Genomic DNA, 26,737 nt, shown 5'->3' on the forward strand with positions numbered 1-26,737 from the left:
TATTATCGCACATGGTAACGTCAAGTAATTTAAGGTCTTGTCTGTAGAAGCATATATAGGCGAGGTATGGGAGTTGACCAGGCTTCAGAATCCAATCCTTGAGGCAGTTTTGAGTAAATGCGTCGTCGAAAGCCGCAGATAAGTTTCGTTGGTAAACTTCAAAGGAAACGTTTCAATACTGGCACCGTCTAACTTATCCGATTTCTGGCGCGTTCCGACTTGTTTTCATCAGCAAATCAGCAATCGATCGCAATCGATTGACAATGTGTCTGATGAATACGAGTTCAAACGCGCTATAAATATAATAAAAGGAAGTTAAGAAAGTGTGTCGGAATAAAGTGTAAATCAATGTAATTATACGCAATATTTACCAAGAAAGTAACATTAATAATGGTATATTTAAAGAAAAGCGAAAATACAGAATAATTCCAGTATACGTCACGTGTTCCTTTATATTTTCTTCCAGGAAAATTATCTGTGGTGGGTCTACAAGTATATATGGTCTAAGTTTCTAAACGTATCGAATGAAAATAATTATAGCCATGTTCATTATAGATTTCATTTAATTTTTAATTCTTACATAATGCTTTAATACAAATTTTCAAATTACAAGTGAATGCACAGTTGACGAAGAAAATTATCTGAACAATGAGCCGAGTAATCCGCTATGCGGATTAATTAAAGTATCAAATACCCAAATAGTTCTAATATTTTTAGTTACATTCTTCAATTTTACATGAAATCTTGCAAATTTTCAAGAATATAGTCGCAAAAGTACAATAAAACATATGTCACAAATTTCAGCAGATATGAAGAGTTTGTATATAAGTGAATAAGGTAACCGATTTTAAAGAGAATTTTCAAATACAACTTATACCATAGTGACTTATAGTAAAAGTATCTTTAATTTACAGTATGATGCTATACAGTTAGAAGACACGATTACCGTTCATTTAATCGTTTTAGCTCATAAGTATTGTAGAATTTTCTGACACTCAGAAGAAGCATATTCTTGAATACAATGTATCCACATGAGAAAAATATAAAAAACTGTCACATAACTATCTATCAATTGTAATCTACATTTAAATATTGGTGTTAATATTATTCAATTCGTAGCAAATGTAAGGCTAGATCATCTATACAAAAATTCAAATATATCTGAAGAAGAAGTGAATTCCAGGTGAATTAAAATTTGCCGCCAATGTAAATAGACGAAAGATTGCTTCATAAATTATATTCCCCGGTGTTATGCAAATAATAGACGAACAAAATATTTAATCTTTGGAGTGTTGGCTACTAGAACTAGTCGAACGTGAACGGCGTTTAAATTTTGGTTGATTATTAGAGTCCGACATATTATCACTCTTTCTTCGGTTTTTATCAGTGTCGTAATTAGGATTAGAGTTGTTTGTCCTTCTGTAATCATTACGTCTGTCATAATATCTATAATTTTCTCTGCCTGGTCTATTCATTCTGTAAGAGTCTCGTCTGCGTGGATAATAGTTCCTTCTATTTCGTCTGTCACGACTATTTCGACGATCGTAATCTCTGTCCCGAGATCTTCTGCGATCCCGTGACCTTGAACGACCGCTTCCTCGTTTTCTACTCCTATCTCGCGAATCACGTCGCGAAGATCTATCGCCGTAGGACCGATGAGAATCTCGTTTCATTGCTTTTTCATTTTTATGCTTTCCATCTACTTTATCCTTCATCATGGCGTCATTTACGTCAGAATTAGCGTTCAAGTTATCAAGATCCTGTTCCACGTTTTTATTGTCGATCGTCTTTTCTTCTAATTGATCGTTTTCCTTGTTCTCCAACTCTTCAGATACCCGTGTATCAGTATCAAACTTGTCCATTATTTGATTATCCTCGTCTGGATTTTCTGTGAATTTTTTAATCCTATCCGCTTCACGTTTCTTGGTTTCCTCTTCTTTTTTTAAACGTTCCTTTTCTAATTTCTGCGATACAATTTTATATATTAGAATTACATCTAATTGTACATATAAAAAGAACTGTTAACATTTAATTTTCAATAAGAGTTTCTCATCCATTTTTATAAACTGAATACAAGTCCGAAAATCTTGTTTCTTCCCGTGTATCTAGAGTTTACAAAAAATCTATATTTAAAAATTAATGCAAATTTCTAACTTCAAAGATGTTTTGTGCTTTTAATAATAATCAGCCATGCAGTCACTTTCCTATAAAATTATTTTGCAAACTCTTCTGAATGGAATTATGTACTTTAATACGTATACTATGTATCGCATTCTGAATATGTGATACAGGACACGGTAGTTTATTTTTAAAAAACCAAGTATGTCATTAGGAAATCTAATTATACCGAGCGATAGACTCTTTGTTCTGCAAAAGATATCAAGAGAATATAAAAACTGCAGTTTGTTTCCTGTACAGAAACGGAATAGGTTGACAAAGCGCATGATGGTGGTAGTCGTACTTAACACTGACGTGGAGGTTGATTACTCAGCAGCACAATATACATAGATAATCAGAACCGACATATACGCTGGGCAGAGATTACGAAAAAAGTATAAATTTGTGAATATTGTTATGATTATAAAATTTTTCAAATTACGCACCTGAAATTCGTGTAATTTAATTGTACGATTCTGAGCTTGCTTCCAATGAGGTGGTGTAACGCTTCTCGAACGACTACGCGAAGGTGTATGATATCGCTGGAAATTTGATTATCGTTATTTACATTCATGGTTTAATTAAAGAAAGAGCTATCACAATTTATAAATTTATTTTCGTTGAAATATTTTTAAATATATGAAAAATGCATACATACCATGTACCATAAAATGTATACAAATACTTACAAATATTCCTCTTCCTTTAAATACACGACCAGTTTTTCTATGTGATCGTACCCGATCCCTTCCATAATGTTGCCTAAATTCTTTTTGATTTGCATTATTAGTAGGCCCTGCTCTGTACAAAAATTTATTTGCTGGTACTTCTGGTATTTCATCTGGATCAATTTTTGTTACTGATACAAGTGGATGAGGTTTTCCAAGATCATCCTCATTTGAATCATGTAATTCACCGTCTTCTGACTTTGTCCTTTTTTTACTGTAATATTAATAGAAATCATTATTTTCCTGATTGATAATTTTTTAGATTGTAAAATGAATTGTAGGGCATATACTTTTTCTTGGCTTTTTTCTTCTTCTTAGACTTTTCTGCATAAGAATCGGAATCTGAGCCTGACGAACTACTCTCTTTTGTATCGCGTTTCTTTGCTGCAAATGATAATAATTGAAAATGATGATTTTAGCATATTAATTATTTTTTTTTTAATAAATTGAAAAGAAAAATCAATGTACCTTTACTTTTGACCTTCAACACAAGTTCTCCACAATTTACAACCTTAGCATCTTGTAATGGACGAGACATACGGTCTACTGGAAGTCCCTCAACATGTGAAACAATTTCCTGGCCAGACACTACTTCTCCAAAAACCACATGGACACTGAAAATATTTATATTCAAATATAAGTATAGAAGTCAGAAATAGTTACAGAAAGAGCTTAAGGCCGTATTTACTCTCACACTTACTTGTCGAGGTGAGGCGCTGGTTGTGTTGTACTACAACAACAAAATATGATTAAGGGGATGAGAGATGAACAGAAAGAGCCAGCTTTCATTGGTCATTGTGTTGTAGTAGTGGTGTGCAGACCCTTCCCTCATGACTACACAGAAATATGGCTAAGTTATTCATTCCTCCAAAGATATTCTTATTTCTATGCTGTCTAATATTCTTCAGATGTATAACATGATTTATATAGACATAAACTATCAAATACAAAATGACCTTACATAACATTGATAATTGGAAAATCTATTATCTATTGGAAGATTTATTATATAAATATCAACACACCCAAGATTTCATTTTATTTAATTAATTTATCTCCTGTCATTCATTTAAAGCACATGTAAAAATATACTAAAACCTAAAAAATTGGTAAAACGTGAGAATAAATATATGTATTAAACTCCTATTACCTTTACCTTTCGTAGTTGACAAAGAATACATCTGTCAGCAGAGAAAAATAATTTTGAGCCAGTAGAAATATTAAAAAATAAAATTTATATACAAAATATTTTAGTAAGCCCATAGCTCTGATTATTAGTAACATGCAAAATAAATTTTATGTAAAATGGTATAATGCGTTAACTTTATAGCATTTTAAGCTTATTATCACACCATCTTGAATTTTTTTATCTAGTGTGAAATTAGTTAGTAGTTTTACATTCTTTAAAAGATATATATTTACATAAATTCAAATACTTTCTCTTGTATAAATACTCACATAAAAAATTGTGAACCATTTGTATCTCTGCCACGATTAGCCATTGATAGCAGAAATGATTTATTATGTTTTATAATGAAATTTTCATCTGGAAAAATATTATTTTACTTAGTTTGTACAGCATTCTTTATAAAATAATTTCTGACAATACTTTTAACCAAATTAGTATTTATAAATTTACCTGCAAAAGTTCCTCCATAAATGGATTCACCTCCTGTTCCATTGCCTACTGAAAAGTCACCACCCTGAATCATAAAATCCTTAACTACTCTATGAAATACAATTCCCTTGTAATGTAATGGTTTATTAGTTGTTTTCCCAAGTCCTTTCTCGCCAGTACATAAAGCACGAAAGTTTTCACATGTCATAGGGCATGCATCGGCAAATAATTCAAAAATTATTCTACCCATTGGGAGTCCGCCCACTTCTATGTCAAAAAACACTCGCGGATTGACATTCATTGCGCCAAAGTTTCTTTTATATTTCTGGAAATATTAAAAATTATATAAAGTCAACATTTGTTCATATAATTAATAGACATTTCATACAAATATAGATGATCTACTTAAATTCTAATCACATGCATGCATTGTACATGGATCCCTAAATACACAATATCACAGATAGAAAGTAAAAATGTATTATTTCGTATCTACGTCTCAACGATGATGTAAAATACAGTAAAAAGTACATTTATTTCCAAAGATATAAACTGTTACCGTTATAAAAAACAGAAACACTCATGAAATCCAGTGAAGAAACTTCTAAAGTAAGGTTAGAACTGCTCAACTAATCCGCTTCGCTTACTTATTGAACTGTGAATTCATTAATATGTACACTACACATATATCATTTTCTCCTCCGTTGTATATGTTTGTTGTATCAATGCGTGAATATCAACAACGTATAACCGTAGTAATGGAATAGTCAATCACGAAAATGATCACTCGGTACCATACAGCCATATTGTTGAATCCATGAAAGCTTAAACCATGTATACTTATAGACCCGGCACAGATAATTTTCCTTGAAGAAAAGATACAGGAACGCGTGACGTCACAGGTTCCAAAGATGTATAAGCTATGCTCATCAACTTACGGGCCATAAGGATAGTGCCAACGCTTAATTTGGGAGAAAGTATTGTTAATATACAGGTCGGTCCATAAGTTGATGCTACAATCTACAATACGTTATTTGAATTGGTTTTAATCATGGTGATCCGTCTAACGTGCAACTCGCTTATGGACAAAAATCGAGAATCAACAACGTGTACCTTGTCTAGACGTATAGTACGTGTATAGGAAAGCCGAGAATCCAGTGAAGAAAAGATGACGAGAACATGTGATGTCACAATATAATTCCTAAGATAATTCTGTAATGGCCAACACGGCAGATCTTCGTTGTAATACCTTAATAAAACATATAGAATAAACATTTGTATCTCAAACATACTTTATATATTGACTATTTCATGATGAAATACCAAATTTTTTGAAATTATCCTGTCCATTCTTTCCGTGAATCCCCCCCAGCCAAGCATTGGCACTGTTCTTATGGTCCGTGGCATAGCTTATACATCTTTAGAACCTGTGACGTCACGTATTCCTATATCTTTTCTTCAAGGAAAATTATCTGTGTCGTGTCTATAGGTTTATATGGTCTAAGGTCTAAGATACCTTGTACCAATTACTATGTAAAGAGGTTCTTCTCTACTATTGCTTACGCGAGCACTAATAATGACTTATAAATTAAATAGATTTTAAGATTGTATTATCTTCATATTCTTGTATACAGCACAAAAGTCTTATTTGGTAAAATTAAATTAAATTAAATCACTTTAGTAATATCGATACAATGATTCGTAGATCACTGTGTATATGTACAAATCTACGGCTGCCAACAAAAACAAGTTATCATTGAGACAAAACTTCGTTATTTTGCGAAAACATTACCAGTACATAGTTTCGCCTCTCTGATATACTCTGTATCCTCGCTTCCGTATACAAATTGTATCATATCGTATGCACATATAATATGTATAGTTACATATGTGTTTTGTTACAAAAAGAGACAATAAAAATAATGGATTGTATAATTAGTTTTTACATTTAGTAAGAAAATCATTCAAGATTATCAAAATATTCAAATTTTGTAATCCTTCATCATTATTTGTTGTATACAATGCATACATTTTATTGGTATTTACACATATTCAATATTATGAGAATGAAAAAATTAGTCTTCAATGTTTAACTGATATCCTCAACAAAAGATAGGAAGAAACAGTTGATTTTGAACGATACAGTAAGGAGGGATAGTGTTGTATTGTACGTCTTTACGGAATTTGTTCATACAGTCAATGGTAAATGTTGGTAAATCCGAGGTGATACGCTTACAAAAGAACACTATAAAAGAATTACTTGCTAGGAGAATCAACAGTGCAGTATCAGGTATGATCGATATTGACAAAAGTGGAGGCACAAAAACCCCGGGCGTGAGCGATCTCATATCCTCTCTGGCAGTATATTCAATTAAACGGGCCTACGCTGCTGACAAGTTTGCAAACACAAAACCTAACAAAAGCTACTGCATAATTAAGTATACGTTTCTTGGGGTTGATTAACGCGACGAAGTTATTTGTTAACGTGATTGGACATTTTTCTATGCGTGGCGTGATGCTAAAGTGATCATAATGTTTTGAAGTTTTATTTACAGAAACATTATATTGTGTTCATTGGGACTATTATTCGTTTCAAATCTTCAATTTTGCATTCAAATCTAGTGACATACGATTTTCATCTCTATTTATATATTTTTCAAAGTATTCAATTTCAAAGGTAAGTTTATTACATTATGTCTAAAAAAACTATAGTTGTTATTTATAAATTGCGACTTTGACATTAGAGAAGTATAAAAAAAGCAATGCACCTTTTTTCAAAGATATGTGGATTCATTTATCATTTAAGAAAGTATTAAATTATGAAAAATGTAATAGAAACATGGAAACATGATAATAATGTGATAGAAGATAAAGACAATGACGTGTGTAATTATGAATATTATAATGTTATAGGTGCATGGACTGCAAAAAATTAAAGAAATATAATGCAGGCCCAATTAGCAACTCCTCGAAAATTACCAGTGTTTGTGTTTCCCCAAAGTATCACTTTCTTTTTAGACGATCAATCTACACACAAACAAGTTTTAACTTTATATAATCCATATGATTTTCCTATAAAATTTAAAGGTAAATATTTCATATATATGGAAGATAATAGTTAAAAACCTTTCAAAAAGGGATTCTCATAGAAATTATTATTATTACAGTATTATGCACAGCACCAAATAAGTATAAAGTTGTTGATCCAGAAGGTACGATCAAAGCAAGATGCTGTGTTGATATTGTTGTTAGACATATAGCACTTTTGTTAAGCAATTGCAATGTTATTGATAAATTTAGGATACAAATGCAAGCACATCCAACCAAGCAGGTAATTTGTGAACATAGCAATAATCTAATAAAAGTGACATTGTAATTATATTATTAAACTAATATAATTTAAGACTGTGGGAATATTAATAGGCTATAGGAAAACGAGATGTTGAAGCTAAACTTGTTTCTGGGACAACGGATACCGCTGGTAGATCTACCCCTGATCCAGAAATGTTTCAACAGCTTCCTATAAATGAAACTAGACAACAACAATCTTATGCACTTATAGCTCAAAATAAAGCAATTGATAGTAAGTAGATATTTTTAGAAATTAAAAAATAAAATTGATTACCTATCAAAGTGTGGTTAATATAGAATAGAGAAGTTTTAGTTTATTTGAAAAATATCATTGCGTTTACCATTGCAGAATGTAAATCCAAGATACCATTAAAATGACCAAAGTTGCAAAATGATTTATTTCATCGAGACATTCAAGATAAACATACAAAAACAGTTATGTCATTAGATATGAAAAATAAAAATTATATTGTTGTGGATAAAGGTTATTATTTTAGTTTTTACAATTAGTTGTTTGATTCATATGTGCACATAATTAGTGTTTTGTATGCTAGTAACGTTATCTAATTTTAATGGACAAAAAAAAATTTATCGAGAAGTTCACTAGAACTCAAAGTAGAATAAAAGCATGCTTTCTTCTATTATATGTATACAACATATTAAAATTTTTCTTACCTTTTGTTTAAGTTTTACTGAGAATGATATGAAGTTTCATAAAACCATATATACCATATATTATAGTTACAGATCAAATAGTTATAACATCTTAAATATTTAAAATATTCGTGCTTCTACATGCACTTATTCATTTCTTAATTTTTAGGAGGAACAAATTATGTTGCATTGATTGCTGGAATCATATGTATAGTTGGATTACTTCTACCTACAGAAGGAGAACAGAACATTAGAGTGCCTGATTATCTTCATCTTTCAATGAATTTTAAATTAATATTTTCATTTGTACTAGGTGAGTATACAGATACTTCTTTGAATTAAGAACTCTAAATACAATCTTCTCCTCTATTACAGGCATGGTTACAATAATTATTTTAAGGCTATAATTCTGGAATTCACATATATGTATGAAAGAAACCTTAAATGATGATTCAAATCAACTTTATACGATGATTTAGACATGGGATAAAAGGCACAACTAATATAAGGTTTTTTGATATTAAGTCTCTCTTTTGTTACGGGATATACTTGACTCTAGTCTATAAACAATAAGCTGTCATGTTACATTATGAATAATGCTAATATTTATTGACATGTGTAAAATCTTTTATTCTTTTAAGACATAACTATAAATTCTTATACAAATTCGTGTTTTATTACCCTATGTATGTTCTATAGTATGTACAGAAAACCTGTAAGTACATATACACTATACTAAAGAAATTTTGATAATGTTACTGCCTTTTCTACCAAAAGTGAAATATTTATATAAAAATGAATAACTCATTTCTGTTGAAATGCTTTTTACATAGAAAAATGATGTATAAAACATACGATTGAGATTTACTTATGCATTCTATTGACATATGATCTCATGTACAAATGTATAAATATATTATGTAAAATGAATTTTGGAATTTAGGTAACCTTGAATAAAAATCATTGAAACAAAAAAGGATTCTTATATTTTTATAATAAAATGCCAGTTATATCAGTATAATGAAAGTTGTTTAAGTATCTTAGAAATATCTTAGAGTGTTTTTTATTATCAACATGTATTTATTATTTACATAAGTTACAATGGAACATTTCTGAATAAAATGTGTTTCTGCATAAGATGTCCATTCAAATTTTTTAGTCATAAAATATTTTTCTCCTAAGAAATATCTTCTCACAAGTACCAGTTGGCTAAATAGAAAAGCATATAAACAGTATATAGCACTGTAATGTACTTTGAGATACATACTTGAAGATAGTAATTTCATTCATTTACCTCAGGGTCCATCATGAAGAACTCAAAACAACTGAGTTAGCATCAGACAGTATTAGAGCCGATGAACGTTTTTTAAACTTTCATTATGGGTTTTGTACTCCATAGAGGCATTGGCTGAAAGATGTAATACTCTCTTCAATGTGTCTCTAATACGTGCTGTGGTTGCATAATCTGATGCAGTTTTATTCCATACACATATTATGTCTTCCTGAAAAAGAGTACAACAATAGTAATTAATGATTTCTCGATAAGAAGGAATATTTTTTTAATATGATAGAACTTAGCTTACTTGAAATCTTATAGATACCACAGCTCCACAAATTTCTTCCCCAACCATAAATTGCTCTCCTAACATGGCCAATATCAAATTTTCCCAACATCTAGATGCTAAACCCTTTTTTAATCTCACTACCCATTTGCCTCCTTTCTGATTTGCTTCATCCTGAATCAAGAAATACATTATTATAAAAACAAACTGTTAGTTATACTTTGTTTTTCTAGAGAGAAGAAAAAACCTGATGCAACTTATTAGTCATAATAACTGTTCGCCAAATTGATAAATAATTAATCTTAGAGAATATACCCAGCATCATATACATAAATTATAAACAATTTTGAAATATGAAATAATACATGTCGAAAAATACGTACTTCCCACATTGGTTTGATTCCGACTTTGAAAAGATGAAAATCTGTGGGTGCTGTCAATTCCCATGGCCGGACTAAATGACTATAAAGACTCCAAAATTGTTCGACACTTGCAAATCTACCAACCAATTTTAAATTTTGGTCATAACTTTGTATGCTTGGTTGTTTACCAGGACTGCGTTGACTATACCATAACGCATAAGCATATTGTAATTTGTGCTCATTTGGATTGATTTCTATACGAGGCTATAATAAGTATGTATTACTTAATGGAAATTTTGTTAACAGCTAAAAATATATTAATAAACACAGAGTTCAATTTTACTTACTAGTGGATCTTTCTCAGATTTTTGATTATCTTTTGACTGTGTTTGATCATCCCCACTTTCATTAGCCTTTAACCTGCAAGTACTACTATCATTTATACAATATGTTTTAATATGCCTGTGAAAGTTAGTATGGACTTCTCTGAACAATTTTAAACATGATTTTTCTTAATAAACAAATTAATCTGTTTGTAATAGTTCATTTATTTATTTCACAATTTTAGTTAACAACTTCACCAGATTGTGTTTGTGTAATTGTTTTCAGAACGAAAAATGTTATTGTCACGTGTCAGTCAATTGTTTTGAAACATCAAATAAAAAAAGTAAAAATAAGAATAAAAATTACAATAAAAAAGAAGAATACTTGGTGTTTGACAAATGTCGGGACACATTACATGTTTCGTTCTGCAAAACATTTTGAGAAGTATTTTACGAGCACTGTTAACTAATGTGTTCAATTGCTTGTTTAAATAACTGCGAAGTGTAATATATAGCAATTATACTGATCAAATTCATTGTCCATTTAAAACACATCTAACCTCTATCTAGCCCACAGAAAAAGGCACGACGAAATAAGGAGAACGCTAGTTGCACTTACGCCTCGAATTTATTGGACATGTTTCGGGCTGTGATATAATTGTATACAGAATATCAAGTAAATACTATAAACGGTATATATTTCAATAAATACAAATAAAAATATAAACGCTTCTCGTTCTCTGTTCCCTATTCTCACGTTCTCTCATATGAATGTTTTCGATAAATTGTTGATCTCCCCACCACTCTCTTTTTTGTCACTTTGTCATCAGAGATTTTACATTCAAATGTTGGCCATACTAACAACAAGAACTTATACAGGGTGCCCACATTATTGATATTTATGTAAAATAGTTTCGGAAAATAAACGTATAATAGAAACAAAAGAAAATCAGAACAAATTTCATATTTTTTTAAAATATCTAATAATAATACAAGAGGTATCTAGTAAGAGAATCGAAGTGAAAGCCAAAACGAAAATTATAATATCGCATTAGATGCAAAATATAACGAATTTCCAACGTTTCTTTTTGCTTACTCTATTTATTTGCACTGCAATAAATACGTATTAATACATGAACATTACATACTAATAATAAATTTTAAATATTTACTGTTTAAAATGATATGTTTATTATAAGTATAAGAATTACAATAACGTACAATTTAATATTAAAGAGTGCATAGTAAAATCGTATTCGATGCATATATAATTGACAAATTTATTTTATTCATTCGTAGCTTTAGCTACCGAAAATTCCAATTGTAATCTTTTCATGATTTCTTCTCGTTGATACATCACTTCCCTGTAACACAGTTCCGAAAATATAATCGGACATTCATATTGCACGGTTTCGATACATTTAATGTCGTTAGCTCCGTCTCTATCGACTCTGAATTGCGAGATCGATTCCACTGAAATCAGAATTTTAAATTTACGATTTCAAAGTCCGATCGATTCGTTGCCATGAATTCTGAATTCCAAAAAATTGTACTTACAACATCCGAAGTTAGAGAAAAAGCATGTACGATGTTTCGAAGTGATCAAGTAACCGTTATTATCTTGTCGTACGACATAATCTGCCTGCGCAATATTTCGAATAAATGGTACATGACTTAAACGTTCCGCATATTCGACTGAATATTTCCAATGATCGTAATTGCCACTTTCTGCAATTACATTAAACTCTTCTCTAAAGTTAAAAATAAATATTTTGTTAAATAGTAAAAAAAAATAAACGGTAAAATTTTATGAATAATTATTGTTTTCACACACATTGTTGGATTTAATTTCTTCATGTTGCTGAAATCAGCTACGTATTCCCAAACGTGAATGGGATTCGAGTTCTGTATAGTGCCTTCAAAATTTACGTGATACTTTTTCTTATATATGAAGAATATATAAAAAATAAATAACGCCAGTATTAAATAGAATATGTTTCTTATTTTCCATCTGATTGGGTTAAGTCCCATAACTAAAATTAAAATCTAAAGTTGTATTTTATACAAACGAACAGGAAACTGAACACGTTATTTATACGAATCGTGCACACCCGTGCTAAATCAACTATGTATAAGTGAGCTGTTTTGTGTCATGCCTTCAACGTAAAAAAAGTTTGTTACACTTACTTGGAAAATTCAGATCAAACTGAAAAAAGTTTGTTTCAACTTATAGTTTCTATTTTTTTTTAAATTTAGATATAATGTCAAACAAGCCAGGTTTCTTTGTTCCTTCACAATCGAAGGAATTTGTATTTGATACTGGGAATTTCCCTGGATGATGAACCAGGACACAGATACTGCTTTTGTTTCAAATATCAGCAACAGAGAGGAAATGAGAGTGCTCACGCTCGAGATTTTAGTGTCCCCACTTTTCTGCAGCATCTTTTTAGCCTAGAACAGAACCTGCATCATCTGTTTAGCCTGGAACAGAATCTCTATCAACTTTTTAACCTGTATTAGAACCTGCATCATCTTTTAGGCTGGATCAGAGCCTACATAGAAGAGCCTCTTTTAACATAGAAGTAGCTTCCACTCTAGCATTATTAGGAATCCGTTGATGCAGGTAAGATGATGCAGGTTCTGGTCCAGGCTAAAAATTAGACTAAGGGGCAGCACTATACCGGGGACACTATAATCCCGGGCGTGAGCACTCTCATTTCCTCTCTGTCAGCAAGCACTGTGGCGTTGATACCACTTATCACCACAACAGAAGACGACTCTTACGAAGGCTATATGTACGTCCGGTTACCAAGTATTATACCAAAGACGAAACTTTTATCAAAACTGATTAGAAGCAAAAAGTAACAGTGTTCCCAAATTGAGTGACCTTGATGTATCACATATGGACAGCGTTAGCGCTTCTTTAAAGTTTATATTTCTAACTCTTTTTCTGGATCACTAGATGAAAAAGAAAGAAGAGATTCTATACGAAAAATTCGAAACATTTGAAAACGCGGCAATATTTGAAATGTAACATAATAAAATGGATGTCCAACAAGTATACACAATTACATAATCAGATTATTAAAAAAATTATTGTTATTCTATCATATTTGTAACTAAATATTTTTATAGGTTTTATATCTATTTTGTGTAAATATTACGGAATTTGAATAACAGACAATAAACATTGTCTCAAAATATCGCCCGTGTTTTGTAAATGATATGATTGATTCTGTGGTGATTTGAAGTAACTTCGATCCTTTGCAAAAATGTTCTCCGCGGTTTTGTTAACGAGTTATTAACGAAAAACACGGACCAATCAAAGCGCGGCTACAGCGAACAGATTCCGGCACGACGACAGGTCTCGCTAAGCATAGCTTTGGCATTGGTCGAGCTGGAATCCGTCCCCTGCAACTGCGTTCTGATTCGTTTGTGTTTTTCGTTAATAACTTCTCAACAAAGTCGCGGAGAACATTTTTGCGACGGAAAAAATTACTTCAATTCACCTCAGGAGTCGCCCCTTTCAAGGAAGTAAAATATTTTTGAGACACCCTGTATAGTGAAATAGAAGATGACAAGCATTCGACACTGAAGACTATCACAAAAATGGCGCTCGCTGAAGTTTGCGGTCTCAAGTCGTTTGTTGATTTCAATGCAACGCGTGAAAAAGATAACTTTTCACGGGAAATCGAAGCTTACAGCAGAAATTTCATTAATAATACGCAACTAGCTTTACCACCATATATAAATGTGAGTACTTTATTTAGAAGTTTAATATTTTACTACTCTAGTAACTGCATTTAAATTTGCAGCATCATCCAATTATTCTTTACAAATATTATGCTTCATCATACACTTTTGAATATACGTTAGAATAGTTTTTCAATCTGTAAGAATCCTTTGCACATTAAATATTATTTGTCACCGGTATTCATTAGTAAAATATAAAATTTGGTGTATAGGTTAGATGTGGATATTATATATATATACACGTAGATCTAATTAATTTTTGAACACTTTTTTATATATAGCCAGCTGAAAATTTAGCCCGTCTTGTGGAAGGAACTGATGAAACTGGAAAGCAGATAAAAATCAAATTTGATCATGGAACTACCACTTTGGGTTTCCAATACCAAGGCGGCATTATTCTTGCTGTTGATTCACGCGCAACAGGAGGACAATTCATTGGTATGTTTTGAAATATATGTACCTGAAATTTTTAGAAACATTTTACAAAACTTTTTCTTACAGGTTCATCTACTATGAAGAAGATAGTGGAAATCAATAACTATCTTCTTGGAACATTAGCTGGCGGTGCTGCTGATTGTGTCTATTGGGATCGCGTATTGGCAAAGGAATGTCGTATGTATGAATTGCGAAATAGAGAGCGAATCTCCATTGCAGCTGCTAGCAAGCTCTTGTCAAATATAGTATACAATTATAAAGGAATGGGATTAAGTATTGGTTAGTTTATTTTTCTTACATATATTCTTATATAGGTTAGTATATATATGTAATAGTTAATAATGCATTTATTAACAGGTATGATGCTTGCTGGCTGGGACAAAAGAGGACCCGGTCTATATTATGTTGATTCAGAAGGTACTCGTACTCCAGGAAAAATTTTCAGTGTAGGATCTGGATCCATCTATGCATTTGGAGCACTTGATTCTGGATACCACTGGGATCTATCTGATGAAGAAGCTTATGAACTTGGCAGAAGGTCTATTTATCATGCTACTCACAGAGATGCCTACTCTGGTGGAATTGTGAGAGGTATGTCGAAACTTGTGAGAGTAATAGTAAACTGTTTAACACAATGTGTAATCATACACATTTATTTTGCAGTTTATCACGTAAAATCAACAGGTTGGGTACATATTTCTGATCAAGACTGCAAAGATCTTCATTATATGTACCAAGAGCAAAAAGAAAAAGGAACTAATTAATAGGAATTATAAATTATTGTATTCTCATAAATGTTTTCTTTAATAAAATCAATTCCTAAAACCAGATATACTTCTATTTACGTTTCCATATGTAGTATATGTTTAATTACTTAGTATTTTAATTAATACCTAGTATAGTATATAGGGTGTCCCAAAAAGAGTGTAGGGAAAGGGGGTGACTCTAAACACCTTTTTCGTTTGCCAATTCATGCTAAAACGCTTCATTTACAAGTTATTATTGAAAAACACGAACCAATCAGAGCGCGAAAAAGGTGCTTAGAATCACCCCTTCCTTTTCACGCTCTTTTTGGGACACCCTGTATACAGAGTACTCGGTTATAGGTGGAAGAAAATTTAAGGAATAATTCTTCAAGACAATATAAGATGAAAATTAAGAGTAAAAAAATTGCAATTTCAGTTTTCTTTTTAAATTAACGATCAAAATTGACCAATAATAGTGTGCCAGTCAGCTCTGTGTCTCTGTCATTCGCACAATGCGTCATTGTTTGCGCTCCTCTTGATTTGACGTACGCAGCTACTATTGGCAGGTCAGGGAAATTTGTTAAAAACAAAGCTGAGATCTCATAATTTAAAAAATTTTTATTTTCGTCTTATATTGCCTTGAAGGATCCTCCCTTAAATTGTTTTCCAACCGTTAGCCGAACACCTTGTATACATATTGGTATAAATAAATTGCAACGTGTAAGAGATAAAGAGAAAGGAACGTCCCTGATGGCCTCCCCACTACTGTCATCTATGTGCATGTATCTATATACATATTGCAGCGCCGGCCGCCATCGAATTAGTGTGATTGGTGTCGCAGTGGAACGTGCGAAACATATTTTTTGCAGTGACTCAAGTGAAATCTTATTCTGATCCGTGTACAAATGTCGAGTCCCGACGAATCCAAACTGAAGGGCGGACATCCCCCTGCAGGTAACAAATTAAATCATAATATCTTTTAAAAGAGGAGAAAAGGTTAACGTGTTTACATACAAGTTGTCCCTGGAATGACGTAGTACGCACCTGCTGAAAATTTCAAGGCCATCTAATGAAACAAATTTCTTCATTGTAAAATACATTGTTTTATATTTTTGACGTAGTAAAAGCGGGCGGTATGAGAATTACTCAGCATAAATCATCGAAAGAAGATCGCGAAATAAAGCCGATCAAGGATGCGGACGAAACTAAATCATGGAGTAGGTAAGCATTAGTATTGTTGCATATACGCATGTACGTAGCAAAGTTAATTCCGCCGTTGCATCTAAACCCGATAAAATCTGTAACTGACGAAAACAAATAAAAAGGGATTGCGAAATAGCAAAACACGATAAAGTTGTGTTGTGTATATATGAAGTCTAACTCACTATGTCTACTATGCTTTTGCAGTAAACATCATCCATAATGTGCGCACAAATGTGCAATATGGTACAGTTGAATGGAACTTTTCATAATAACAACTTTTCACATTGTGATGCAATCAATATTATTAATGATACCATTAATTTCTGTAATATTCTCTCTGTTTTTATATACATTAGAAATTTTAATTGTATTTCAGTCCACCCAAGACTATAATGATCAGTGGATTTACTGGAAAAGGGAATGCAGATTTTCCACCAGAAGCTGTCCAAGTCTTCCATGAAAAGCCTACACCAACTCATGATGCACGCCCAATTCATAGTTCTCGTCCCATCATCATTCAACAGCCTAGGAAGTGAATGACAAATATGTCATCTATCAAGACAGGGCTAGAACTAACATAAGTGGCCCATATGCATTAGATTAAAAAGTAAGGAATAATAGATATGTATGCACGTATGTATTAGGTTGCTATGTATAAAAGGTTCAATTTTTATATGTACCATCCTAATACACGCTTAAAAAGGTTTTACTGGGATGCAATGATCAGCTGTGTATATACAAAACATACAGTTTGTTTCCCAAGAGACTGTGGTTTTCTGTAAGACGAAATGAAATACCTCGCGAGAGTTTATCACTGTTATCGAGAGAGAAGAGAATTTATTTTTTATTGCAATACCGTGCAATTCCAGTATTTGCATTTAAGGTGATTGATCGATTTCGCCTTATCAGATTATTATCGTCCTCGGAAAATACGACTACTATTATACTGGTAGCACTTGGTTATATCCATTTTATAATCTATGCACCTTATTAAATGTTATACCGTAGAGTGTATGTAACTGTTTTTGGGACCAGAATGCATTTCAAGATGTAGTGTTTGAGGTACTAATACTACTCCACACTATATTTTGTTTTTAAGTGTATGTGTCCCTACAGTGTAGTTGGTCTTAGGAACTTCAGAACTTTAGTTAACTTGTGCGAAATTTGCGATTCAATCGCTTTCAAAAGAACGTACTGCAATACCATGTGGACATAATTGTTAAGCATGTAAATGTCTGAACGAGTATCGTCACGTTGGCCACAGTTTATACGAGACATAAAAGAAAGAAATATACGTTCTTGTACGTAAATATTCTTGTATGATACAATAAATATTCATATACTATGCTTTTTAGTTACTCTGTCCTATATTTTGTCCCGATATAGGCAATCCTGTTATATTCCTACTCATTGTAATATTTAACATTTAGTTTCAAGATACAGTAGACCCCCGAAATTCGAACATAGTCCATTTCAGAACGCACCGTTCGTTCTTCAAATTACGTTCTCCATTTGAAATAGTATAGATTTAATTAAATTTCAGAGGTGAGACCTCGAATAAGCGTCGAAATAACAAGTATTTGTTTTTCTTTCTTATATTTACTGTGTATTGATCGTAAATTAAGTTGTTTCATTTTATGAATTGTAATCACGTTTATTTTAACGCGTATCTGTGATATGGTTGCCCTTATCTTCTACTTTCCCGTTTTGATAACAATAACCAAGAGTGATGCGTTCTGGATTAGCATCTCTACCATTTTGTTAAGAATTAAAGAATCTCTTTTTGTTTAATAATTTGTGAGATAGTTTCGTATTTTTCAGAGATTTATTGCACCCCGTCTAAGTACTTAAGTTTCTGCTGATGAAATAATGCGCGCCTATAATTTTCACTATTCTACAAACTAACAAGGTTTCATTAAAGTCGGAGGGAGATTGTTTGGCGATGGATTTTATAAAAATTATATAAATACAGACTCTCAAAACTTTGAGAGATCTGATCCAGCAGAACAAAACTGGAAAATCCTCCTTATGGTTCCCCTCCCATCTTCGTTTGAGAGGTGATGCCCCTTCTCCCTCGGGACTGCCCGAAAGACGTCGCCGTCATCGATAAGGCCCGAACCGTTTAGAGGGGAGCCGTGCTCACACCCTCTGGAACGATCCCCCGGTGGGCGTGGCGAGGACCACGCCCACTGCCCCTTTCGATGGTTCAGTGATGACGGACCGTGGGAGGGGAGGCGTACCCATTTCCCCATCCCGGGGTCCAGCGATTCGGCCCTGAAGGGGCCCCTCTCTGCGGCCGACTCTTTTTTACAGCTGCTCCGAAATACATATATAGCGTGTAAGGCAGCATTATCAGGTAAGGCAATTTTTTCCTATCCTATAATTCCTATCCTTTGGTAGGAGGACTGTGGCGAAATTCATGGCATTTAGCACAGAACCAATAAATACCGGTATTTAGCTGACGTAATACCGGTATCAAGATTATGCCCGTTTGAATTCCGTGCTTTCTCGTATTCTAGTTTTCTGAAATATATGTCTTGTTGCCCGAACAATTTCATTCGATTCCATGGGGAAAGTTGAAATAGTTTTGTCCAGCTGGCAAGCCGTTTTGGCCACTGTGCGTCATTGGTAACTGTGAGTAGCATTGAACATTGTTGTCATGGTGACCGGCGTGAATTCTATAAACATAGCCGCATTGATGTGTCAATGGCTGAATGAAAAGACTGTCCGAGCGGAGCTTCCTTCCTGATGTGTAAAGATGTGAATGTGTTGCGTTCCGTGAACATTGTTCCCGTCTGAAAATTTTCGTTCGTTCACAAAACATTCGGGTCACCGAAACCTTGCGGTCAACGAAGTTCGACCCTGCTCAAAGGCCTCGCTACAATGTCAGGGAAAAACACAACCGAGAAGGTTTTGGAAATCGACACGCACGTCAGCAAACATTATGACATAGTTCGACGTCTCGGCAAGGGAGTAACTATCTTCATTTCGTTTATATTTATAATTTTGCTCTGTTCGCTTTAATTCAGTTCTTCGCTGCTAACATTTCTCAGGAAACGTTGTCTTGGGATCTTGTAATTTTTGCAATGTCATTTTACCATTTGAGACATTTTCATTGTGGATGTTAAGTAATTTGGATACGCGAGAATATAGAAAAGTAGTAGAATAATTTTACGTTTATGTTTTAACGTACGGCGTTTATGGTGTTCGTATGAAATCTTGAAAGTTTATTCGTCCTACAGACGGATTTTTTTTCTTGGATACCTGTTAGAAATATAAATATTCTTTACGAAGTTTACTTAGGGCATCTGTGCACTCACGGATGTGAATTATAACATTCGTTCTATAATGTGTACTCTATGTAGGACTAATCCTACGTTAATGCCGATCGATACAGCACGGTAAACCATTCTAGAAGATTGCAGAAATATATGTAGATACGATTAGTAATAACAGATGTAGCGGTACCTTATACCGCGGAAAAGTATGGCTAGAGCTAATCGATACTTGAGCAGTTAGCAGTTAGAATCGTGACAACGAATACCGGAAACAACAACGACAATTGCGCTCGTCCGCTTTCGCGTAACGACCGGCGAACGTAGTATGTACGCAGTAGGCAATTTGCCCTTGATTTGCTTTTAAATTTGCCACCAAAAGTGGTCCACAAATTGCGACCCTTCTGTTTCGGCATTTGGCTCGAAATTGAGTGCAAAGTTTGGAGGCGGAATTCGAGGGCAAAATGATGGCAAAATAAGGGCACACCCTGCCCTCGTGTAGAGAGTCTATTGACCTCTTCACGCAGAGGGCAGGTCGGTCTAAGAGTAAGAGAGCCGAAGATCAAAATACTTCAAATTATCAATGAGTTCCTATTTAGATATAAGATATTATGTTGTAATACTGTGCCAAGCGTTATAAGAATAGTCTATAACAACAATTCATTTTTTAAAGGTTTTACACGTATTTATATATTTATATCCAAAGTTCTCTCTCAATAAAAAAAAAAAAAAAACGAAAATAAATATCGGGCAAACCTTGCTGTTTTACAAGAAACTTAAAATTACATAATTTATAAGTTTTAATAGAATTCCGTTTTCCCTCCTACGGGAAGGTTTACTCCGATTTCGTCCGATATTTACTCTTAGGGCAAGGTTAGGTCCGCTCTTATTGCGACCGACCTGCCCTCTACACGAGGGCAGGCTCAGCCCTCGTTTTGCCCTGGTTTTGCCGTCGAATTCGGCCTGTAAACTTTGCACTCGATTCACGTCCCATTTGATTCGGCATGGGCTCCTCGTTTGTCGACAGGTTTTGGTCTGGAAATTCATAGCAAACAGGGACCAAATCCTGCTCCAAGCCTGGCGTTGCCACCAAAATGACCGGCTTTTGCTCGCGCAGTACGATTACAAAAATTGATGAGCTCGAAGCGGGTTTAGCTGAGTTAAATATAATTAAAAACTTAAACTTACGTTCACCGAGTACCGAGTCATTCTGATGCTGTTTCACAGGCCTACGGTATAGTGTGGAAAGCAATAGACAGGAAAAACAAGGAGACGGTCGCGGTGAAGAAGATCTTCGACGCTTTCCGAAACCAGACGGACGCGCAGCGCACATTCCGCGAGATAATGTTCCTACTGTCTTTTTCTAATCACGAGAACATCATACGACTGATCGGTCTGCACAAGGCGAACAACGATCGGGACATTTATCTCGTGTTCGAGTACATGGGTGAGTTTTACCCGGTCCGAAGAAGAATTCACGAAGGTCACGTGCCGCGCGGCGATTCTCAGACTTTCGGCCTGAAACACGTTTCGGCCCGTTTCCCCAGAAATCGATCTTCACAACGTCATTAAGAAGGGCAACCTCCTCAAGGACATCCATAAGGTCTTCATCATGTATCAGCTGTTTAAGGCGATCAAATACATACATTCGGGGAACGTGATACACAGAGATCTGAAGGTAAAACTACTCATCGTCGGGCTCCCGTTTTTATTTTCTTCGTCCCGTATTCGAATTTCCTGGCGATCTCTTCGAATGTTTTTTTTTTACCATGAATCGGTTAGCCGTCGAACGTCCTACTGAACACCCAGTGTCAGTGTAAAATCGCTGACTTTGGTCTGGCACGATCGGTCACTCAAATCGGGGAAGGTGACGGCGAAACCGGAAGCGATCCCACTCTCACGGATTACGTCGCGACCCGCTGGTACCGTGCGCCGGAAATACTCGTCGCTTCGAAAAGGTGCTACCGTCGTTTCTTGAACATAGCACAATTTCAAATAATCTTTGTGATAATGGTACTCTGTCGACCGGCGGACGTTTAGGTACACGAAGGGCATCGATATGTGGTCCCTGGGATGTATCCTCGGCGAAATGCTTCTCGGAAAGCCGCTGTTCCCTGGCTCGTCGACCATCAACCAAGTTGAGAGAATAATGGCTACCCTCCCATCGCCCAGCAAAGAAGGTAATGATCTACAGCGGGGGGCTGCTCGGCATGCGTCTCTTCGGCGACTCTTTCTTCCAGATCTGATGTCAGTTTGCGCCGGATACGGAACCAATTTGCTAGAGAAAACGCCAAATGGACCGAGGCGGTCGTTGAGGGATCTATTGCCCGAGGTGTCGGAGAAGTCGTTGCACCTTATCAGTAATCTAATAGTGTTCAACCCTAATCGCAGATTAACCGCGGTGGAGGCCTTGGAGCACCCTTACGTAGCTGAGTGCGTACAACCTTTAAATTACTTACTTAATTACTTTCTTTTTCGAAGATATCGTGGAATCCACCGGTTCTATGATTATTTACGGGTGTCCTAAACATTTTTTACTTCCTTCAAAGAAGTGGTTCCTGAGGTGATTTGAAGTACCTTTTTCCTTTGCGAAAATGTTCATGGTGTTTCAAATGGCCCCAGTAATCACACCTTTCGAGGAAATACAACATTTTTGGGACACCCTGTATGGAGCAGAACGAGGGTCGATGATCAATGTATATCGCTCGTGTTTCATTTACAGTTTTCATAAACGGCACAACGAACCGGAAAGAGGATCGAGCGTAGTACCGCTGCTCAGAGACGATGTACAGCTTTCCGTCGACGAGTACAGAAACAAGCTTTATTCGATGATGGACGAGAAGCATCGAAAGCATAAGAACATGTGAGTCGAGTCGAGTGGTTTTGCCGGGTCGACAACGGTTAATGCGATTTTCGAATAAGGAGAAATGATAAATTGTCAACAGGTCCAAGTCTAGAATTAGACGACTTTCAGAACACATCAGGAAGGAAACTGCTGTTAATCGTTCCAGTCCTGTTATCGGACAGGGTGATGGAACCGTTGGTAAAAGTCTTGCACACTCTTACCAAGATTTACGTAAGGAGAGAGGCAGAAGCGACGTGTACGAGCCTTCCTGTTACGATGGTACATATCGGTATCCATGTCCTCTGTGTAAGAAAAAAGACGATCGGTTAACTAAACAATTAAACATCCTCATCCGCCTCGCAGCACGTGCACAGCTAGCGAGTAGAAAAACGACGCGACAACCACAAATCGACAGCGGCGAGAGAATCACGAAAACGAGAACCATAAGCACCTCCATGGAACCCCAAATACAAAACTCGACTGTGAAGAATCTTCGACCAACTGGTGATTATCTCCATGTTATCGAATAATGTTTATACAATTGTACAGTCTTTTCTCAGACCAGGAGACCACTGCCAATCGAATAACAAAACGTCTTTATGTTTCATTATTCTTTTATTCGTGGCATTTCTTTTTTAATGAAAATGATGTAATTCCGATAATATTCACCAGTGTAACGCCACTTTATAGTATCTCCTGGGCGATATGTGTCCCAGGGTAGTCCCGTGTTATGGACATATATCGAGAAACGACTGTACAACGATTATGCTGATGATTTTCTTAACGTCCGGCAGCGCGAAGCGTGGCTACACAGTACACGTATAATTTAATGAACGGCAATGCGAACAACTTGACGCCCAGCGGAACGAAGAGTTGCCTATACATAAACAAACAGCACCGGCAGTTATCCAAATCCCAGCGATCTATACAATCCGACCAAGTGCCTATGGTAAAGTGTCTATAGTAATCGGATAATCTCTTTTTTTTTACTTCTTCTATCTGCGCGGTACTCATACTTCGTCGTGCTCTTCGCCTAGGAGTAACACGGACGATTCTATCGTTACAGGCTACTTGTCACGTGGGACTCCTTTAGGTACTGTAACCATTCGTACGACCCACCGTTCATGCTTCTCGCACTCAGAATACCGTGCTTGTTCCTTCCTATCTACATTTACCAATTCGGCTCTTGATTTTCTTTCTTCGATCATCGAACGAACGAACTTACGATTTCAGTGTTCTCCTGATGGAAAGTCGGGTCAGTTAGCGCACGTCGGTCGGGCAAAGGCACGGAAGAACTGCAAGCAGGTCCGCGCACCTGCTCGTATCACGTCGGACACGAATTGGCGCGGAGAGGATCGGCAAACGATTTCGTTCGCTCACGACAGCCCCCAGAGTCTCCAGACGAAGTATTTCGCGAGGACATCGGACCACATGAATTACTATCATCTCCGATCCAACGACAGCAACAACAGCAAAAACGTGAGCAGTAGCAGTAACGCGAACAGCGCCGAATCGTTGTACGCCTCGCGTACGTCGTCTACCACGAAGAACCAAGCTATCCGGAAATATTTTAACGAGATCATGCCAACCCGAGCCGAGGAGCAGAAATCGTTACCTTGTCGAACAAGAAAGAGCACAGATCATCCGATGATCCTGCGAAATAACGGTGGAAACATCGACATATCACAGCCACCCGATTGCCCCTCGAATGGCGCGTATCGGTCGAAAACTTCTGCTCATAATCGCAACCACGTTACAGGGCAGCAGTCGAAGCACGTCGCCGACGGAACCAAATGGACTGCGCCGGTGAACAAATCGCGTTTTCTTAATAATTATAGCCAGAGTCACGGCGTGATCACAGCATCCGCGTACAAAGATTTGCGAAGCGGGAATATACGATGGTAAACTACCGGTCGGGCTTTCGAAAATAAAAAAATGAACGGCAACAGCCTGCCAGAACTTGTGCGGTTGAAAGGTCACAGACAAATATTTTTATACAATTCTTTTCCCCCGCGTAGCTTAAGAAGACTTTTTTACATCTTCTTACGTCACTTTTGAAATTCTATAGACGTTCGATGTCAGTATTATGAATATGCGAGAATCGTCGAGTTTTCCTAGACTCGCAGCTGTCGAAAGAGTTGTTGTCAAGTATCGTGGTTCTTTTGCGGAAAACAATGCGTAAATGCAATTAGAGGCTGACGATTCTGCTGCCGTTTTTCCTTTTCTTTTTGTCTCGCGAGCTACGAGCTACGTCGCGCGTACGTGCCAGTCATTCAAAGTTCCTACGTAAAATTTCGAAGAGCTCGCGATCAGTCTGTCGTGCAATTGACACTTGAAATTACCACGGGTGGAGTTGCCCACGGAAGAGACCGTCGATCTCATGGCGAATGGTACTTTAAGCGCTGTTAGGTAAGAAGAATCTTACGAGAGCAACGATCTTTTTATAACCGTAGAATAAGGGCCGAAAAAAAAAAACGAAAGGAAATAAATAATCAATAAAGATCGAATCTCACCTATCTCGTATCTTCATTGACTTTCGAACACGGTGTTGTAAAATTTTATGGGAGCTCCGATAATTGTCGCGTTGCAATTCGACGAAGACTTGAGTATATAATCGGTAACAAATGTAAGAATTCAAAGTTATCAGGGAGATATGTGGGAGGTTCGACGACCTATTAATTTTAATGTACCTATTTCGACCGTATCACGTGTTCCGTACGAGGAGCAAGAAATTGATTCTGCTTCGCGTCCATTCGTCGACGATGTAGCATATAAACTTTTTTGTAATATGTCTTTTTGTGATACTTTTACGACCGAGTATGTGATAATATCTAATTCGTATGCATTACCTGTCGCGGAATAAATTTTTACTAAAGTAACACCGGCTCTCGTAGTTTCGATCAAAAACACCATAAAGAGATTGCCCCACATCGCATTAACGCCGTGCCTTTCGCGACAGGAAACGAGCCAATCGCGTTTTCCATTTTTCATTTCGCGACGGAAACCGTGTGTTGCACCTTGCCGATGCTGAACAGATCTTTCGTTTCGCACATTGAAAAGATTACTAATAGAAATCTTATTCCGAGCGTTTCTTTCTCTTTTTAAATTCACGGAAGAAATAAATAATAAAATATTCGTACAGGAAATATCATTGCTCACCTCTACGTTCGAAATTATCTTTCTGAAAAATAATATGTTTGCGGTTCAACGCCGTTCCTCGGATTATCATCACCCGCGTCATTTTCTGGAACGAGCTTTTTATAGTGTCGAACTTTATTTGCCTAGAATACACAGATCGATTAAACGCTTTCATACAAATTCCGCGGTCACGTTCCGCTCGAGTCTCGTCACAAGCGATTTCTTCTAGAGGTTCGGTTGAATACTTACGACACGACATATTAGTATAACTGCACCTGATAAGGAGCATCTAATTTTAAAAGTTTGCTAAAAAATAGAGACACGCTTCTTCTCAATGAAACCAGCGACAAAACACGCAAAAATTAATATATTTTGATATGTTAACCCTTTGCGCTCGGTGCTATTTTCATCCTAAAACTAAATTTTTCTTCCGTCTTAGAATATTTTCATTTTATTCGTACGAAACCGATCCGATTGCCACATATAATATTTACATGTTTAGTAATCTATTAAATACAAATTTTGTAATATTTTTTGTAATTTCTTTGAAATAATGGCACAACTAGTGGCGCTTCAGAGTCACCACT

At 35.4% G+C, this 26,737-nt stretch overlaps 7 protein-coding genes across 14 annotated transcripts; 4 read left to right on the top strand and 3 right to left on the bottom strand.

Annotated features, from left to right (window-relative positions):
* Positions 1-674: 674 nt before the first annotated feature.
* Positions 675-5,337, bottom strand: Moca-cyp (nuclear cyclophilin protein Moca-cyp). 5 transcript variants are annotated; one of them, XM_076803120.1, is made up of 9 exons: positions 5,063-5,337; positions 4,525-4,828; positions 4,344-4,431; positions 3,586-3,615; positions 3,354-3,499; positions 3,176-3,269; positions 2,847-3,099; positions 2,604-2,699; positions 675-1,964 (listed from the first exon to the last, which is right to left on the bottom strand). In XM_076803120.1, exons 2-9 carry the CDS (start codon positions 4,802-4,804, stop codon positions 1,278-1,280), a joined length of 1,674 nt encoding a protein of 557 aa, XP_076659235.1. In that variant the 5' UTR covers positions 4,805-4,828; positions 5,063-5,337; the 3' UTR covers positions 675-1,277. The 5 variants fall into 5 exon arrangements, with proteins under 5 accessions (XP_076659235.1, XP_076659238.1, XP_076659236.1 ...); XM_076803123.1 differs by lacking the exons at positions 4,525-4,828; positions 5,063-5,337 and having other exon boundaries at positions 3,586-3,719; positions 4,344-4,437; XM_076803121.1 differs by lacking the exons at positions 4,525-4,828; positions 5,063-5,337 and having other exon boundaries at positions 3,586-3,719; positions 3,911-4,344.
* Positions 5,338-6,228: 891 nt separating this feature from the next.
* LOC143362784 (motile sperm domain-containing protein 1) lies at positions 6,229-9,252 on the top strand. Its single transcript, XM_076803219.1, has 6 exons — positions 6,229-7,180; positions 7,417-7,590; positions 7,671-7,834; positions 7,927-8,086; positions 8,678-8,821; positions 8,884-9,252. Exons 2-6 carry the CDS (start codon positions 7,449-7,451, stop codon positions 8,913-8,915), a joined length of 642 nt encoding a protein of 213 aa, XP_076659334.1. The 5' UTR covers positions 6,229-7,180; positions 7,417-7,448; the 3' UTR covers positions 8,916-9,252.
* A 303-nt stretch (positions 9,253-9,555) lies between these two features.
* Positions 9,556-11,551, bottom strand: LOC143362783 (eukaryotic translation initiation factor 4E type 2). 2 transcript variants are annotated; one of them, XM_076803218.1, is made up of 6 exons: positions 11,375-11,551; positions 10,780-10,852; positions 10,454-10,696; positions 10,092-10,244; positions 9,803-10,010; positions 9,556-9,717 (listed from the first exon to the last, which is right to left on the bottom strand). In XM_076803218.1, exons 1-5 carry the CDS (start codon positions 11,392-11,394, stop codon positions 9,855-9,857), a joined length of 645 nt encoding a protein of 214 aa, XP_076659333.1. In that variant the 5' UTR covers positions 11,395-11,551; the 3' UTR covers positions 9,556-9,717; positions 9,803-9,854. The 2 variants fall into 2 exon arrangements, with proteins under 2 accessions (XP_076659333.1, XP_076659332.1); XM_076803217.1 differs by having other exon boundaries at positions 10,780-10,861.
* Positions 11,552-11,913: 362 nt separating this feature from the next.
* On the bottom strand, positions 11,914-13,158 carry LOC143362786 (uncharacterized). The gene is made up of 4 exons (XM_076803222.1): positions 12,943-13,158; positions 12,590-12,788; positions 12,313-12,506; positions 11,914-12,228 (listed from the first exon to the last, which is right to left on the bottom strand). Exons 2-4 carry the CDS (start codon positions 12,784-12,786, stop codon positions 12,041-12,043), a joined length of 579 nt encoding a protein of 192 aa, XP_076659337.1. The 5' UTR covers positions 12,787-12,788; positions 12,943-13,158; the 3' UTR covers positions 11,914-12,040.
* Positions 13,159-14,254: 1,096 nt separating this feature from the next.
* On the top strand, positions 14,255-15,773 carry Prosbeta5 (Proteasome beta5 subunit). The gene is made up of 5 exons (XM_076803556.1): positions 14,255-14,508; positions 14,790-14,946; positions 15,010-15,222; positions 15,301-15,534; positions 15,607-15,773. Exons 1-5 carry the CDS (start codon positions 14,365-14,367, stop codon positions 15,705-15,707), a joined length of 849 nt encoding a protein of 282 aa, XP_076659671.1. The 5' UTR covers positions 14,255-14,364; the 3' UTR covers positions 15,708-15,773.
* A 705-nt stretch (positions 15,774-16,478) lies between these two features.
* LOC143362812 (death-associated protein 1) lies at positions 16,479-18,239 on the top strand. Its single transcript, XM_076803266.1, has 3 exons — positions 16,479-16,643; positions 16,811-16,910; positions 17,269-18,239. Exons 1-3 carry the CDS (start codon positions 16,595-16,597, stop codon positions 17,426-17,428), a joined length of 309 nt encoding a protein of 102 aa, XP_076659381.1. The 5' UTR covers positions 16,479-16,594; the 3' UTR covers positions 17,429-18,239.
* Positions 18,240-19,577: 1,338 nt separating this feature from the next.
* LOC143362800 (extracellular signal-regulated kinase 2) lies at positions 19,578-25,524 on the top strand. Of its 3 annotated transcripts, XM_076803255.1 has the most exons (12): positions 19,578-19,865; positions 21,395-21,614; positions 21,715-21,845; positions 21,950-22,125; positions 22,208-22,347; positions 22,408-22,600; positions 22,890-23,030; positions 23,113-23,291; positions 23,376-23,516; positions 23,807-23,961; positions 24,079-24,105; positions 24,246-24,383. In XM_076803255.1, exons 1-11 carry the CDS (start codon positions 19,776-19,778, stop codon positions 24,103-24,105), a joined length of 1,593 nt encoding a protein of 530 aa, XP_076659370.1. In that variant the 5' UTR covers positions 19,578-19,775; the 3' UTR covers positions 24,246-24,383. The 3 variants fall into 3 exon arrangements, with proteins under 3 accessions (XP_076659370.1, XP_076659371.1, XP_076659369.1); XM_076803256.1 differs by having other exon boundaries at positions 24,079-24,247; XM_076803254.1 differs by lacking the exon at positions 24,079-24,105 and having other exon boundaries at positions 19,579-19,865; positions 24,246-25,524.
* Positions 25,525-26,737: the final 1,213 nt, after the last annotated feature.

Source organism: Halictus rubicundus, chromosome 18 (assembly GCF_050948215.1).
Source record: "Halictus rubicundus isolate RS-2024b chromosome 18, iyHalRubi1_principal, whole genome shotgun sequence".
Lineage (NCBI taxonomy): Eukaryota > Metazoa > Arthropoda > Insecta > Hymenoptera > Halictidae > Halictus > Halictus rubicundus.